General features: G+C 37.4%; 1 protein-coding gene across 2 annotated transcripts; it reads right to left on the bottom strand.

Annotated features, from left to right (window-relative positions):
- Nucleotides 1–8,514: 8,514 nt before the first annotated feature.
- cdv3 (carnitine deficiency-associated gene expressed in ventricle 3) lies at nucleotides 8,515–14,362 on the bottom strand. Of its 2 annotated transcripts, none has more exons than XM_053342726.1 (5): nucleotides 13,931–14,362; nucleotides 12,457–12,530; nucleotides 11,087–11,226; nucleotides 10,473–10,635; nucleotides 8,515–10,389 (listed from the first exon to the last, which is right to left on the bottom strand). In XM_053342726.1, exons 1-5 carry the CDS (start codon nucleotides 14,129–14,131, stop codon nucleotides 10,263–10,265), a joined length of 705 nt encoding a protein of 234 aa, XP_053198701.1. In that variant the 5' UTR covers nucleotides 14,132–14,362; the 3' UTR covers nucleotides 8,515–10,262. The 2 variants fall into 2 exon arrangements, with proteins under 2 accessions (XP_053198701.1, XP_053198700.1); XM_053342725.1 differs by having other exon boundaries at nucleotides 12,457–12,533.
- Between the last annotated feature and the right edge of the window lie 3,265 nt (nucleotides 14,363–17,627).

Raw genomic sequence — 17,627 nt, forward strand, 5'->3', positions numbered from 1 at the left:
TAGGAAATCAGAGTATGGGAAGTGTAAGATAGTCTTGGTAATGACGTCACGTTGCTTTGCACAGTGTGATTTGTTTAGACTAAACTTGACATTATGTTTTATTTTGATTTCTATGTCTGTCAGGACTTGGCACAGAGCCAAGAATCCAATGTCAACGTCCTTTTGGAAAAATTTGGACTTATATAATATTGAACTAGAAGTGGAAGTGGGGCACAAAACAGCTTTGCACTCAAAAGCTTTGATACACTCCGCCTACTATCATGGACACTGTAAAGAAAGTAAATGTATAAATGAGAAGGACAATTTATCTAAGATGAGAGGGCTCATATTGATGGGATTTATTCTCATAGCTTCAAAAACACCTCATATCAGAGAGTCTGATGGTTGTGAAAAGAAAATATCTTTAATTGTCTTTTTCTACATTTTATTTCCAGGGCTGTTTAAGTTGAACTACCTCAAACTTGACTACAGAATTCAGTCTTATTCTATCCAAGTAAATAAAGTTGTTCAATAATTTTAACATGTTACCTTGCAGGCCTTATATTCATACAGCAAATAGAAGCTATAAAGATTTTAATCTTAAAAGCAAGGGTAAGGGTTACACATCATAAATTGAATCACCACTGCATTTACGTTTAAATTTATATTTATCTATATTTATATTTTACATTGAAAATCATCTCTGTATATTTATATAAATTAAACTGTGCACTTAAAAATATATTTCACATATTCTATTAAGATTGATAAATATACACATAAAATGTATTTATTTAATTAAAAAAATGTATGTATTCAGGTTGTTCTAATAAGTTTATGGGATATAAAAATGACATACAAGTTAAATAAAATTGAGTATTTCAAACTGGATTGATGAAACTGAGATTTTTAATACTATACTATAGGTTGGGTTCTTTTTTTCAAAGTATTGACTAAAAAAAATCACTGTAGGCTTGTAGTGTGCCTCAAACTGCTGCTGTTTTATTTGAAATCCAATGTCAATGTCCTTTGCAGAATTAGTGAAATAGATACCATGCAAGCAATACTGAGTCCTTAAACTAATATTGTTGTTGTTGTTGTTCTTTTATTTAATTAGGCATTGTTTACTGGGTCGGTATTACCAATGGAGAATGAAAAGGGGTTTTACAATAAAACGGCACCAAACACCACGTCACAGGTAGGTTAACTTTGCGGGACAGATTCATTTCATTGTTTTATAAGAGGTTGAATACGGAAAGTGTTGCTCTCCAGATCAAATCAAATAAGTTAAGTGAGGGCTGCTGCAGAGTAAGAGAATCCGAATCCAATTTCCAAGTATCTGAAGTAAGGACCTACAGCATTTATGGTATCATTCTGCTGCTATTTGTATGAAACTTTTTGATTATTTAGCTACTTTGTTTGGAGTCCAAAGTCGACAACCTTGTAGGAAAAAGCAAACACAAACAGTTAGATCATTAGATTACGGTAACTATGTGTATTTTTTGTTTAATGAAAGTGTGTTGCCTTTCAATTCCAGACACCAGAGAGCACAACGGCTCCTAAAACCAGTCATGACCGCTCAGGGGTAGGTAGAGTTACCCTTCAATTAAAGATTTACAATATGTATGCACGTTGTCTGTGATGTGAAGGTGGGAGAAATGCAATATAACAGCAACATTTCTTAGAAGCAAACTCAGAGACAAGTCACATTTTTTTTGCAATTAATTTCCTGATTACATTGTGCTTACAGTATATTGAACTATTTAAATTCCTGCCCCCCACCCCCGCCCCCTTAGGCAACTGGTGTCTGGCAGGACCTTGACAATAGTAAAGGGTTTCCAGCAAAACCTCCCCAGGAAGAAGACAAGGAAGAACACACCATGGTACTGAGACAAACTCAGAGACAAGTCATATGTTTTGCATTGAATTCCAGATTAAATTGTGCCTATATTGAATTTATTTAAGTTCCTGCTGTTTTCCCCCTTTAGTTCACGGGTATCTGGCACGGCCTTGAAAACAGTGCAGGGTTCCCAAAACAACCTCCTAAGGAAGACACCAAGGTACTGAACTCGCACCACAATTAATACTTATGATATTGCACAGCTTGATTATACAATAAAACATAAATGTCCACTGCTAACCTGACTGAGTGGTGTTAATATCAACAGTATTATTCAATGTGTGTATTTCAAGAAAAAGCAAGAAAGTATTTGGCAAGCAATTACAAATATTTAATTGAGCTTATTTTTTAAACATGTTTTATCTTTTACAGTGAGAAACCAAAAAAAAAAAAATCACAGCAGAGGAGTTTGACTCAACAGATGACTACACAATGCAAATGTAGACCGATGTACAGTACCGCCATCAGGATGAGGACCTGCTACTCCTTCTTTAAAATAAACATTTTTATTAATTTGAACAGATTTAATCATTTTTCTTGGCTGTGGTGAAGTTAACTATCTGACCAATGATGGTAGATATTAAAGGGATAGGTTACGACAAGTCTTCAGTTGACATTAAGGATAGAAGTGAGTGATAATACCATCATTTATCATTGTATGGTATATGTAATGTCACAGTGATAATGATATTGTGGTATAGTGAATAAATCTTTTGGAAAGAATTAAGCAACACACATATTAAATACCTCACTAATCAAGGTACAATTTTGCCATATACAGGAACAGTTGTGATAGTGTTCACTGTTTTATCCCCAATGGACTTAATAAGGAAGATATATATATAAGGAGAGATATTAAAAGGATATGATCTAAGTATGATATAAACAGTATATGGCAAAATGTCTGTTGACTTTTTAATAATATCAAAGTCCAAAAAGGGCCTTTCTGAACAACAGTCTTAAACCAGCAGAGATCTTTTATGAAACAGATGCATAAACCCAGTCACTGTAACTTTACCTCATTTCCTGTTTTACACAAGTACAACGAAGGCTGAGACACGTGTGCCTCCATATAAAGAAAACTATGTGATATAAGACCAGTGTTAAGCATTAAGCATTGGTTTCAGTTAGTAAAATAATGGTTTAAATGAGGAAACAAGCTTCAGTACTGCAGTTGTACATGAGTGACTGACTGACTGAGTGATGAAGTTATAACATTGGTCGGCTGGCCGAGCGTTGGGGTTTCCCAATTGGCTGTTGCCCATCCAAAATGATTCAGATCAAGATCATGGAAGCAGAGGAAAGCAGCGCCACACAATGACTGTCCAGAATCTGCCCACCGAGGAGTCCGCCCTGGCCCACTTCCTGTCTTCTTTTCCTTGTTTGTTATTTAATTCCTTCCTTCCATCTTTTCTTTCTGTCCTCTTTTCCTTCCTTCCTTCTTTCCTTCCTCCTTTTCTTCCTTCCTTCCTTCCTTTCTGTCTTCTTTTCCTTCCTTCCTTCCTTCCACCTGTCCTGTCTTCCTTCCATCTTTTCTTCCTTTCTTCTCTTCCTTCTCCTCCTTTTTTCCTTCCTTCCATTTGTTCCTTCTTCCTTCCTTCCTTCCTCACTCCTTGACTCCTTCCTCCCTCCCTTCATTCCTTCATTCCCTCAATCTTTTTTATGATCTGGCCCACATGAGATCGAATTGGGCTGTATGTGGCCCTTGAATGAAAATGAGTTTGACACCTCTGCTCTATACTTATTCCTTTTAGTGGCAAAACACACAGAACGTAGACTTTGTGTGAGTGTGCAATTTTACATTCGTCAACAAACATACCTCGTTGGACTTTGACCTTTGACCTTTGACTGGAAGTGAAGCACAAAAACGTAATTTTCAGTGCAGAACTTTGGCTCCACCTACACAGACTTAATAAAACAGGTATATGAGCAGATAGGAGGCGAATTTCTGTTCAGGATGAAAGGGCTTGCACTACTCTGCTTGGTGGGACTGGTTTTCGCTCTGGTAAGTCACTGTGGTAGATTTATTCATGATGATTCTGGAAAAAAAATAAATTGATTAAAAGAATAACCTATTTTATTGCTTTATAGATTTTATGCATTATTCATAAAACTGGCTCTAACCTGCTAAATAACGTACTGCACTTTGCAATGATTTTTAATTTCTGTAACTCATAACCAGCTGGGGCTAAGCCAAAGGAATCCTACATTAGCTCTTGAGATGTTAATTACTGCACTCTATAGGCCTATTTTATAATTTACGCTGTTCAACTAAAAGCTAAGAGTTAAACATATGTTTCAGAAGCAGAATTGAGATTTAAATTGAACAACTTTGGCTTAAATTAAAAATACTTGGAAGTACTCTTTTGCAAGAATCAATGAATAAACAGAAGCATGAATCATACGGCTGCTATTTCCATGAAACGGAATAATTGGTCGATTATTTTGCTGGCTTGTTTGAAATGTCAATGACCTTGCAAAGCTAGGGTAAATAAAAAGACAAAAAAAAAGATACTGAGCAAAAAAAGCTAATGTTGTTGTCTTTTATTTAATCTAAGTGTTATGCATTTCATTTCCAGTGGCCAGAAGGAGACACGGCTGCACTTGAAAGACAGAAGAGGGATGTAAGTGTTAAAAGTGGGACCAAACCAACTGAACAATTTACAGTAAGCCAAATAAAAAGGCTGCAGTCTGTAAATAGGATGGATGAAATATTACAAACACCATTTTCAGACATGTGAAATCTTTTATTTTGAAAACAGATAAAAACCACAATACTTGGAGTTCTCAAATCTTAATAATTATAATGATCTAGTCCAGATTTAGCAAATGTAAATATGGTGGGGTTTTTTATGACATGTATAAGTGGTGATAAAAGTGGAGAATCAATCGCTATATAACATTTAAGTTTCTCTCTTAACGTAAGAGGAGTTAGAGTTGACGTTAGTTGAGGAGGAGGAACAAGTAAACACAGCAGTAAGGTCTTCTGAGGGGTGCAGTACACTATTATCATTTGTGTTGTCCTCCCAGGTCAAATTGACCCCGTCTGTTTTGACTGTTCCTTCCTTCCTCCTTCTCTCCTTCCTTCCTCCTTCTCTCTTTCTTTCCTCCCTTCCTTCTTTCCTTCCTCTTTTCCTTTCTCCCTTCCTTCTTTCCTGTCCTTTCCTTCCTTCCTTCCTTCCTTCCTCTTTCCCTTTCTCCCTCCATCCTACCTTCCTTCCTTTCCTCAATCCATCCTTCCTTCCTACCTCCCTGCTTTCCTTTCTTCCTTCCTTCCTTCCTTCCTCCCTCCCTTCTATCCTTCCTTCTTCTTCTTTCCTTTTCTTTCCTTTCCTTCCTCCTTTCCTCCCTCCCTCCCTTCCATCCTTCCTTCCTTCCTTGACTCGAGGACAACAGGAGGGTTAAATATACTTGGCTCAGGTGAGTTTAGCACCATTGGCTAGCATCAAAGCATCAATATCAGTCCCAGAATCAGACATAGTGCAGCTCTCCTCCACTACCCAAAAGATGCATTTTCACAGTCTTTCTTGGTGTTACTGTTCTAGTCTTTATTTCACAATGAATGAATCACTAATTTGCACCAACTTGGGTTTGGTTATCCCGCCATTTTAAATATATTTAACGAGCAGAATGAGCTCTATAGGCCTCTGTGTGCTTTTTCTGTGCGTGCAGCAGCGACACCTTGTGGCCGAAGAGTGTACTCAGTATAATAGTCTAGCTACAGGTGCTTTTAGATTTACATTTTATTTACATTTACACGAATTTATCGAGACAACAGGTAAGCATGGAGTTTATATTAAAAGCAAACAGCAATGGCTTCTCTTTAAATATAATCTGTAATCTCTCACGGACAATCACAGACCTTGTTGTCTATATTCTATTTGTAGTTATTAATTTGTTTTAAATGTTTGAATTAGTCTATTTAGAGATTGTATATAATTTAGCCTGTAATTGCACTTTTCTTCTTTTGTATGTCGAGTGGCTGCTGTGACACTTCAGTTTCTCTTTGGGATTAATAAATTACTCTCAAGGAGGACATGAGAGGTTGTCTGCTCCAGAATTGTATGGGATGTGCACACTATTCACTTTCTTTTGTATAATAATATGTAAATATAATAAAAACAGACATAGGGAAACAGGGGAAAATCCAGAATAAAGCCTGTCTCTAAAATAAAAGCCTGCTTTAAATAAAGACTGCAGTTCTACAATTGACTTAAATAAGAGCCACTAATCAAAAACGTATGGGACAATGTAGAAAAGATTATAAACAATGCTTTTTTTAAAAATTTGCACCCATTTATCTTTCAGAACTCCCCTTCTAAATGTCTCTTCTAAATAGAGTAAATACAGATTTTACCCATGAGTTTCTTTGATAATTGTAGCTGCACAAAACACAAACACTACTTTATATATCAGCATATAGAAGAATATATTTTGGAGGAATTCATTTCAGATATATTTATTTATCAGCATATTTGTAGTACATCAAAATTATACATTCTTCTGTTCCTTCAGACAGGTAGCTGGAGTCCGATGGAAGGTACTGATTGTATGAGTTGTAACTCAACTGAAGGGCAGGCGACCAATGCAAATCTGACGGACACTGGGATCCCTATTGGAAATCAAACTGACTTACCCACGCCTATCGTAACTGAAGAGATTGCGCCCAAGGTAAGAAACTACTCAGCACTACCCACACACACACACAAACACAGATGAGGCACAGACCACAGAGATAAAGTGAAGCATAGAAATATATGTGACTAAGGTAAAGAGTAAAGGAGGAGAACTTGCCATACAAAGGTTTAGGGATTGTTGACAGAAGATATGGACATCTTTATATAGAATTTATATAATAAATGCAATTATATGTCTCCAAAGGGAACATAACAGGAAAAAAAGCAGACTAAATCCATGTGAGGTGTATCAAATTGAGCTGCTCTTCTGAAGTTTTGATTCCTCTTTCTGGTTTTGTCTGTTGTTTTCCACTGCTGAGCTGCAATTAACCTTAAAAGTCATAATGTTGTCTGAAATTAGTTATACCCAACCAGAGGCCACATGTTGGTTATATGGGCAAATGTCTGAAAGGGTTAATTGGAAAGTATGAGTACCTGTAGCTGCTGATGTCTCCAATGATCTCTTCAGTCTCATTTGCTGCTGACTGTCCTCATGGCACTCAGCTGAAAAGTAAATATTTCAAATATGGCTTTTATGCAGTTGACTAAATGATAATTTATGAATGTAGTAGAGTCAGTTAGTAGTTTGAAATTAGATCCACATAATCAAGGCCATGTTAGGCCATCTGTGAATAAGATTGTGTATGTAAATGATCATCGTTAATGTTGTTACTGTGGGATGAATCAGCTGGGGTAATCAGAAAGTATGAGTACCTGTAACCTGAGGTAGCTCCAATGTCTTCTTCAGTCTCTTCCCCCGGGCCCTCATTCATAAATCAAAGTTTTTGTTAGGTGAGTTATTATTTAACTCTAGAACAAAACGGATCTTAACCCTGAGACCAAGAGGAACGTAATGCGTGAATTCATGTCGCGGAAGGATAATTATATGGTTGGAAGGCTGTATGGGTGCGTTACTAACAAACTGTAGCTGTAGCATTAGCATTAGCTACTGTGTGGATTGTGTTTTGTGGTTTCTTACCTGACTTCTCTGGAGTTTCGCCACCATGCTCTTGTTAGGCATGTTTAAAATGTTCGGGACCGTAGATAAATGTCTCCTTTCGTTGTGTTGCTTCATCCCGTCGTTCACGCCCCTACGCATTTACGTCACAGGCTGAAAAAATAGTCTCAAATAAAAAGGATAACTGCAGACTATTTATTTAACATTGAAATAGAAATAGAAGTTGAAATGAAATGAAATGAGCAAAAAATGCCATATGCAATGGTTGGCTCCCTGAACCATGGAGGGGTTGGAGAACGGTGGACAAAGGTGGACGAACGGCCGGACAGACGGAAAAACACCCTGCTCTCCAAGTATAGTAGTAGGAAGTAGGATATGAGTTTACAAGAAACATTTATTGAGAACAGCAAAAAAAAAAAAAAAACAACTTATAAATTGAGTGGTGTTCAATCTGTGTGTATTGACGACGGAATTTTGATTTCAGAGGTGGGGGGACACACACAACTGGTTAGATTACTGAGGGAGCAGGGGCTATCAGTGTTGCCAAGTGTATGTCTTAAGAAAAAAAGCAATGGAGTGTCAATTCCAGATATTTTATTTATATTTTAACTCTGTATGTTGTAAAATGTTCATCTTATTATTTCAGGTGACAGAATGAAAGAAGACACAGAGGAAAGGGGTTAAACTCAGCTGATGGCAACACAGTTTAAACCCTAACCCTGGACACCAACGTGGCTGTCTCTTTCAAATACACATTTAATAAAGACTGTTGTGTGAGTCGTTTGGTTTTTTTCTCCTCCATTTGTTAATTTGCTTGGTTTAAAAAGGTGAATTTTTCTACAATTTGACAACATTACCACTTACCTGCAATCTCAGATACTACAATTTAAACAGGTGATGGTACTTACGGAAGGGATAACAGGTCTTTAATCACAAATAGACACTTTTATCTTAGACATTGTGTTGAAATACCCACTTTCAAAAGATTCAGACAAGACATCTTTCACAAGGATCACTTTATTTTTTGTGTTAGGCTCTTCTCTTTTCATTACAAATAATATCTACGTCCACCCAAAGTGTCCCAGCAGGGATTGACGTTCCCCGACATCTTTTTATTGGAAAGGACAGGAACATAGAACATAAATCCAGTTCTTCTTCACCTTTCTAAACGTAACTATGCTTGTATAAAACCCCGTTAAGATGATTTGATTTTTTTTCCCGGGGCATACCGCTGTTTATTTAAGTGGATAACGCTCTGTTGGTTTGGTGACAGGTTTATATTCACAGACGAGTAAAATCGCTGTAACGTCTCTGGGACCAAAATTTATGCACAAGCTATTTGTTCTACACAACTGCAATGACGGCTGAGACGGTAGGGTTTACCTATAAGGAAAAGCCTTGATGATTTTAAAAAAGAAAAGGGTCTTAAAAACTGGGGTTGAAATGTACCACTTTACTTAATATGGGAAAACAACCTCAACAAATATGCATTAAAGTGGTTTTCCATCACTATTTTCTTGACATTGTAACATCTGTGACATCTGGTGTCAAACCACAGTAAAGAATTTGTTTCGGTTACACGTTTTTGGATTAGAGACAATATTAAATTTTGCTTACAGACCAAAATAAAGTAAGGGCAGCGAAATCAAAACAGTGGATATGAAAGACAGTTAGTTAGTTGTAATCATCAGGCAAACTACAACAGCACTACATTCTCGAACAGAAGGATTTCTTTCTTTTTGTATCTTTTTTTCACAGAGTGGTGAGATCCAGAGGCAGGCAACAAGCCCGTGAGACAACAAGCAAAGTTTCTCTTCAGATGACAAGAGCAGTTTCTCTCTATCGGTAAGGCCACTTTTAAAAAAAAAAAAAAGGAATTCATGAGGACCACAACCTATCACTTCTTGTCCATAGATCTTCTCCGAGTGTCATCGTCATGTGAAGGGAAAAAAACAAAATCTTCAAGTTTCTAAATTGACGAGCCTGATGGCCAGCTTGTATGTGGAGGGAGGGAGAGGGAGGGGGTTGGTGTTTGCCCCCCAGTCACCACCACAGCGAAAAAAAGCTCAGTTCACATGGTCACCACCAGCTATGCTGCTGAGGTAGTATCCCCGATCCCAAAGCCCCAACCGCAACTCAGAAAAAAAAAAAGACAAGAAAAAAAAAAAAAAAAAAAAAAAAAAACACCCCAAAATACCATGTGCGATTGGGTTTATAACGATCTTGCAAAAAAATAGATATTTTCACAGAAGTTTGTAAAATCATCTCGCCTAAAGTCATCTTCGGTCCTCTGTGGCTTTATCGAAGCAAGTTGAAGTCCAGAGAGAAGTTGCGCCACACAACCGCTGCTCTGAGTACAATCCACAAAGGACAACTATGTCGTCATTTGTTGCTGCTGCAGTGTTGTTTGGGTGTATTTTGCCAATTCCTTTTCAATTATTCCCTCTTTCAGCAGCCCCTTCAGATGCAGTCCTTCAGTTTTGCCAACCAGTGTTCTGTATGTAAAGTGTATTAATCATCTATTTAAAGGGAGTGTCACTGTATGAGCTGTGTGAGTATGTATTGTGAGACTGTGTGTGTGTTTGTGGGTGTGTGTGTGTGTGTGCGTGAGAGAATAACCGGTGTGGTGATGGTGGCAGCGTGAGCTCTGTCAGGACTGCAGTCCACACAGCTGAAGTTCAGCTTCCTTCAAGGGGGGGGGCTGGAAAGGACCGTGCTGGAGGGGCCAGGGGACGGAGGGGAAGCGGATCTACTTATCCCCCAGGATGGCGTACTGGTTGTCAAGCTGCAATTGCTGCATAGAAGCGCCGCTGGTTTCGTCTCTACCGCGGTTCCTGTGTTTCACCACCTCAAAGGTCTTCTCCATTTCTCTGTCCCTAAAACAAAAGATTTAATGTTTCAGTTAACCTTCTAACGAATATCAATAACCATAAACTACTCTCATTACTACCATACATACTTGCGTGTCTCCACATGCTTAGCGGTGGACAGTAAAGAGGGGAACTGTGCGTCACTGAAGATCTCAGGAGGGCCCTGCATTGGGGTTCGTTTGGTGGTGGTCAACCGAGCCCCTGGTGGGCGATATACACCCGCAGGCTTTGCCTCAGGCACCTCGACATCCTCTGTGATTAAAGAAATAAATACCAGTTAGAAAAAACACACTTTTTTTCCAGGAGCAAATTCTTAGAGCATTTTTTAAATTCTCATTAAGAAACACATTGCATGAATCGAAATAATTAAATGTTTATAGCTGCGTCAAGCTGTGTTCATGATTGTTTTATGAAAAAACAAATTTGTGTGGCTTGGATTGAAATGCAAAACGTGTTCAGTCTCAGGCTCCAGTGAATCAGCAGTATCTCAAAATGATCAAGAATGCTTAAAAAACAGCATAAATAAAATGACAAGGTGAAATATATAGGTACACCTGACTCTTTGTGATATACTATGATATATAAAGCCCACTTTTTTAAATTTTTACAGGTATTCTGACCTTTAAAAAAAGCCCCAGAGTATATTCAGCATCTTGTTAATTCCTAGCATCTTTGTTTGCAAGATAAGGGTTAGGGTACTTACCAACAGGTGCAGCTGCAGGAGGAGGAGGAGGAGCTCCAGACTTGTTCCAAGGCCCTGACACTTTGTCTCCACTGACCAGAATGATCTCTCCATCCTCACCAACCTCCTCCTTCTCATACTCCTCTTCCTCCTTCTCGTCACTGTAATCAACCAGAGAGTGAGTCAAGCAGAAGGATTAGAAGATTTTATATTCTGCATGACTGTTGTACAAATTTCCTTAAAGTAACAATCTCAAAGATCTCCGTTTTGTTCTCTTTGGCGTCACCTATGGCGATGAGAGGTAATTGCAGGTGTGTCTTTTGACCTCACTTCCATGGAACAGAGTTGCCTTTGTGACATCAAACTGGGAAAAACACAGTATGCCACTTCACATACAAGTGGGTTGAAGAGCAAATCTGTTGCTTTAGCTCTGCTTAAACTCTCTGGTGGACCAACCAATGATGGATGATGGAAAACGTATCACTAACTTTTTTCGAGGATGTCGCCAGTGACACTCGTTTCATAATACTGCAAATTCAAGTGTTTCCATCATTGGGCCAAGCGCTCAATCGCCATTGTGTTACCTCATTCGGCGATAGATGAAGTGACTTAACAGAGATTTATTTAAATGAAAATCTTTAAGATTATTACTTTAAGTTAAACTTAGTTGAACTCCTTTTTCTTAATTTCCTCCAGACTCTTTCCTCCCTATTTCTAAACATTACCGTCAATAAAACATTTTCAATTAAAGCAGACATCTTTAATTCAAGATGCCTCATGAGCAAATCTGTTTCTGTTTGTCTCTACTTTTCCACTGACTGTGTTTCCATGTATGCCCCTTCTGTGTATTCCCTTGTGTTTAATAGCATGTGAATGGCACCATTTATTTAGGAAATTATAGTTTGTGGAGAGATACGATGTTTGCACAGTGATAGTCCAGCGCTGTCATAAGGTTCAATTTTAACTAGACTTTAGTTTGGTTTTATGGACATCGAGCATCTGCTTGTAAAATCAACATGTGAGCCTAATGTTTGTTTTTTGTTCTAAAAGCTCTGAAATAGATTAAAATATAAACTAAAAATGGGTTTGCACATTTTCAGCCTAAAGAGTAAATACTGAATTTTCTTCAGATTGTATGGAAATAAAGAGGAGAGATTTGGGTGGTAATTGAGAGGTATGGAGACAGGATAACTGCATCCAATATATATCTGTGTGTAGGGGAGTGGTGCACATTTGGAAAAGCTGACTAACTGTACAGGCAGTAGGACATTTTTTTACATATTGAAAATGCAAATGGGAACCAGGAAATTTTTTTTAAAATGGCGCCATTGTTTAGACACAGATGACAACTCTTCATGTGGGCAAGCAGACATAACACATTTCAATCTCACCTTATTTGTAAAGCTTGGAGCCGGAGCCCGCTGTAGTCCACTTCTTTCTGCTCAAACTCTTTCCATTCCTCGTCCTCCTGGGCAACAGACAAATTAACTCCCAAGTACATTACAGTAAAATTACATTATCTCTTATGTTTGGTGTTATCCTCTTACAGAATGTCTAAATATTATTGGATATGTTGGAAAATCTATTTAACGAAGCTCTTTGGAAAGCAGCAGCAGCAGTGCGGGCATTTCTTCTTAAAGAGCCCCTTCAAATCCATGTTTTAAGATGCATATAAAACAAAATCTTTTTAAAACCTTAAAATCACATCTACCTCTTCACAATCATAAAAAAAAAACACTTAAAATTGGATTTTCAATGAGCACAGAGAAAATTTCGGTTTCCAAAAGATGAACCTGAAACAGCCGTTTAGTGTCAAACTCTGCACAGTGAAGCTCAAAAACTCAACTGTACTGTAGGCAGGGTCAGCTCATAGGACAGTCTTTGTGGTGTGCTGGTCAGTTTTTCAGCCACCACACTTCATGTGCCATCTCAGGCCATGCCTCCGAAAACTCCTGCAATGCGCCTTGACCCCTTCACTTTTGTCTTTAAGGACTGGGGGAAAATTTGTCTGGGCTAGAGGTGCCATTATTGCACTTCATTTTAGTGCAAATTCATTTTGGGCTGAAATGGAGGTACTAGTATTGCATTTTTTTGAAGGTGCTAGTATTGCACCAGTCAGGACCGGTGTTACATTGCATCAGGTGACCCATCAGCTTCTGTGAACATGCCCTATAATAATAATAAAATAATAATAATAATAAATATATATATTCCCTTACCTCCTCACCCCTCATGGCTAACCAATACTGCAGGTCACAGAATCTGATGGGTCACCAGATATAGTGTAACACCACCCCCTGACTGCAAGGAACGAGGGTGGTGGTGGGGGTGGGGGGGTCAAAATGGTGATGCGACGTGTTACAAAAAAAGGTAGTCCAATAAAAAAAATTAGCATATTTAACACCACTGTCTTGTTATATTTAAGCTCCATCAACGTGTAGTGTCATTATGAAGCTTAAAAAAGGGGCTGCCAACTCCTGTTTAAAAAACTTGTGACTAATGGCGGCTCGGCCTAGTTTGGAAAGCCACGATTCAAAGAGGGGGGGTGGTGGTGGTGAATGATGACAGCCTCTACGATACACATACACACACACCAAGGTACACACACAACATCTCTCCATATAATATTATGAAGCGGTGCGACACGTCATAATTGAAAAAGGCTTTAGAACGCGTGTTGTGACGAAATTCGTACCCCGTCACAATGTGTGCCCGGGGCGGGGGGCCGTATGCTAGCAACCGGCGTCAACGGCTATCATTCTCTAATGAAGGTGTAACGGTTGGAACGTTTTAGATGGGGGGTACAAAATTTTCCACGACATCGATGTTCGAAAAAAAATTACGTCACTCGAGTAAGTGATTTACCTTCTCAATCTGCGCGTCTTGATTCTCGTTTTTAGTCGATTTCTCCTTCTCCTTTCTGGTCTTTTTCAGCACAGTGGCGGTGGTGGTGGTGGGCCCGGCGGCGGCGGACTCTTTACCCTTCCCCTTATCTGTCTTCTTCTTCTTTTTATCCCGCTTGGCAAAGAAATCGTCCAGGCTCTTCTCCGGTGGTAGATCCGCCATTTTCAACGTTTAACTAGAGTTAGAGAGCAATGACACAAAATGTTTGAGGAAGAGAGGGAGGGAGGAGGAGAAAACTCTCGGAGAAGACGTGAAGGACTAAAGCTGTGAAAACGATCAGACTAGATTTTACTCTTTAGTTTAAGAGTTTAAGTTGTGTTACAGTCTTGACAAAATTGTCTGATTCTCCAGCTGTCCTGTCAACCATGCCATGCAAGGGCTGTGACAAATCTGCTCCGTAACCCCGGAAACACTTCAGCTCTGAACCGGAACATGTCATCCACGTTAAAGCGTCAAATGGAGACGTGATTCTAGCAAAAAATAAAACTTTTAATTTTTTTTTACATGCTAAATATTATTATGATTATAGATAGAAAGTCTTTATTGTCATTGTACAAAGCACAACTAAAATGAGATGCCGTCTTTAAAGTGCAGAAACAAAAATAAACAAAAATAAATAAATAAATAATTATTATGACTTATCTCAAAATTACTTACTATCTCTAAATAATGAGAAACTATCCCAAAATAATGACTTTTTTTTATCTCATAACTTTTTATTTTAAAATAATGACTTACTGTCTCAAAATATTGACTTAGTATCTCAGAATAATGAGACTATCTCAAAATAATGAGAAACTCTCAAAATAATGACTTACTATCTCAACATATTGATGTAATATCTCAGAATAATGAGAAACTATCTCAAAATAATGACTTACTATCTAAAAATAAAGAATTACTATCTCAAAATATTGAATTAGTATCTCTAAAATAATTACTTATGTCAAACTATACTATATACATATTTATAAATTAGCCCTATATTTTTTATTTTCTTTGTCTTCAATTTACATTTAAACACTAATTTATAATATCAATGATTCTACCATTCTTCTTATAAGATAAGATGAGATAAAATAAGAAAAAGTAGCAGCGTAATCAAATAAATAAAATACTATATACAGTAAACAATCCCTGTGTAAATAAATCTGCAATATATAAATGTGCAAAATGCCAGTGCTCCTGATATTATATACAGGGTTAGGGTTAGGGTTAGGGTTAGGGTTAGTCTTTTTCAGTCTTTTTTTAATGGGAGTGGGAGATACTGGGAGCAGTGGTGTTGTGCAGTCTCATGGCTGATGGTATGAAAAAGCCCCCCAAGCGCTTTGTTATCATTTGTTTAGCATTGCAAAAATGATACGAACACTGTAGAGGTAATAAAATAATGAAAAATGTTTACTTTATTTTGTGTTTATTCAATTTCATTCTTTAAAAAGTTTTGCTCTTTATTGGCAACCAGAAGATTTTTACAGACAAATACAAATAGTTTAGGTCATGTCTGTTTTGACAATTGTGCAAGTGCTTAACACATTAACACATGCACACACACACACACACACACACACACACACACACACACACACACACACACACACACACACACACACACACACACACACACATACACACACATAAACACACACACACACATCCAGATTTCTAGAACAATTTCTATTAGATTATTCATCAAAACATCCAAATCCAAATCACCCTTTAACCAACCGGAAAAATAATAAAATAAATCAAATTAAATAGTGAATCATGTGACTCTAAGAAGAAATCTTGTAGTAGTAGTTTCAACACTAAATTCTCACAGAAGCCAGACTGTTTAATTACACACCTGAGTGGAGTGGGTGCATTTAAGCAGTTGTTTACAAAGCAGGATTAATGAGGAAAGTTTAAAACATAAAACACTTCCACATCTTACTTTGACTGAGTATAATCTCCAAAAAAAGACATTTTTAACAAAGGAAACTTTTAATTATTGCAAAAGAGTCGCTTTAAATTTAGACACAATTTACCAAACATGTTCCCATTTATTCATTATGAAGAATCTGAAGAACTGAATTAGTGTTAATAACAGGAACATCAAATTAAGCCTCTCCTCAGCAGTGCAGCAAACTGGTAAACAGATTACTGAAGTGACGTCAGACTGCCGGAGCTGGGGGTCACTTGACCACAGAGGCAGCGCTGGTACACAAAGAGAAAATTCCAGTCGACTGCATCAATGGATGTGCTGTGGTCAGCTAAACAGGTGCATGCTGCCCGGTGACATAGTAAACTGATCACCATGATATCTTAACATGTTTTTTTTTTCTGTTTTGTCTTAATATAAAACACTTTGAGCTTTATCTGCTGTATAAAAGGCAGCGTTGGAGAGTAACTACAGTAGTTACATGCAACAGCGTTATGTAATTTAATTATAAAATAAATGTCAATTTAATCTGTTACAGTTACTGATGAAAATGTTGATGATTACAAAGGAGGTTACATCTGAAGTCAGACCTTTAAGATTTTCGTCATTTTTTAATATTTAACATGTTACTGAATACATATATTGCTGTTTTTAATTCTTTTAAATCAATATTTTTTTTAAATATATTTAGTAAATAAATCATGATGTGGGCTTATTTGGAGCACACATGGAGCTTAAATGGAGTCACAGAACCAATTAAACCCACTTTATTCATCAAATATCTTTATTTTATATTCCAAAATCTACATGAACTAATGAATACATTTTACAATGAGAGATAAATGTTGCTTTATAAGAAATGATCTCCCTTATAAATCATGTCAGTATCCAGGAAGGAAGGAAGGAAGGACAGTTGGAAAGAAGGAAGGAAGGAAGGACAGATGGAAGGAAGGAAGGAAGGACAGATGGAAGGAAGGAAGGACAGATGGAAGGGAGGAAAGAAGGAACAAACGAACGAAGAAAGGAAAGAAGAAGGGAAGGAAGGAATGAAGGAAGTAAAAAAAGAAGGAAGGAAGAAAGGAAGGAAGGACAGATGGAGGGAACATTTACCCTAACAGCTGAAAACATTGGTTAGAACATTAGAAAAGTCATCAAATGTAATAAGTTACGTTACTTTGATGAAGTCATTGAAATAGTTACATTACTTATTACATTTTAAACAGAGTAACTAGTAATCTGTAACCTATTACATCGCCATAGTAACCTTCCCAACCCTGTTAATATACACGTGTTTGCTTGACATAATAAATTTGGATTTTGGTATCAACCACCTACAAGCTACAGCCAGAGTTGAGGGCGTGTTCCTGTCAACTACATTTATTTTTTTAATGTAATAAATCAGACAAACAGTTCATCCAGTGTTTTTTTGTTTGTTTTATTGCTCAGCAGTAAAAAGTACAGTGTATACTACAGTACAAAAAATACATAATGTTGAACACTGCTTCACCGTGCCACTGAACATTTTTGTAAAATATCCACTTTTGAGCGTGCAAAACAACAAGCTCCGCTGTGAGCAGCCAATGCAGAGAAATATCAATATGTCTATTCGTGTTGTTCGACGTCACTTTTTTTTTTTCTATCAGTGATTTTAAAGAACAACATGTCACAATGCAGAAAAACCTTTAGCGACGACAGAGGCAGGCAGCATTTAATTATTGAATAAAGCTGCGGCAATGCAAA

The sequence above is a fragment of the Scomber japonicus genome, chromosome 21, assembly GCF_027409825.1.
Source record: "Scomber japonicus isolate fScoJap1 chromosome 21, fScoJap1.pri, whole genome shotgun sequence".
Taxonomy (NCBI): domain Eukaryota; kingdom Metazoa; phylum Chordata; class Actinopteri; order Scombriformes; family Scombridae; genus Scomber; species Scomber japonicus.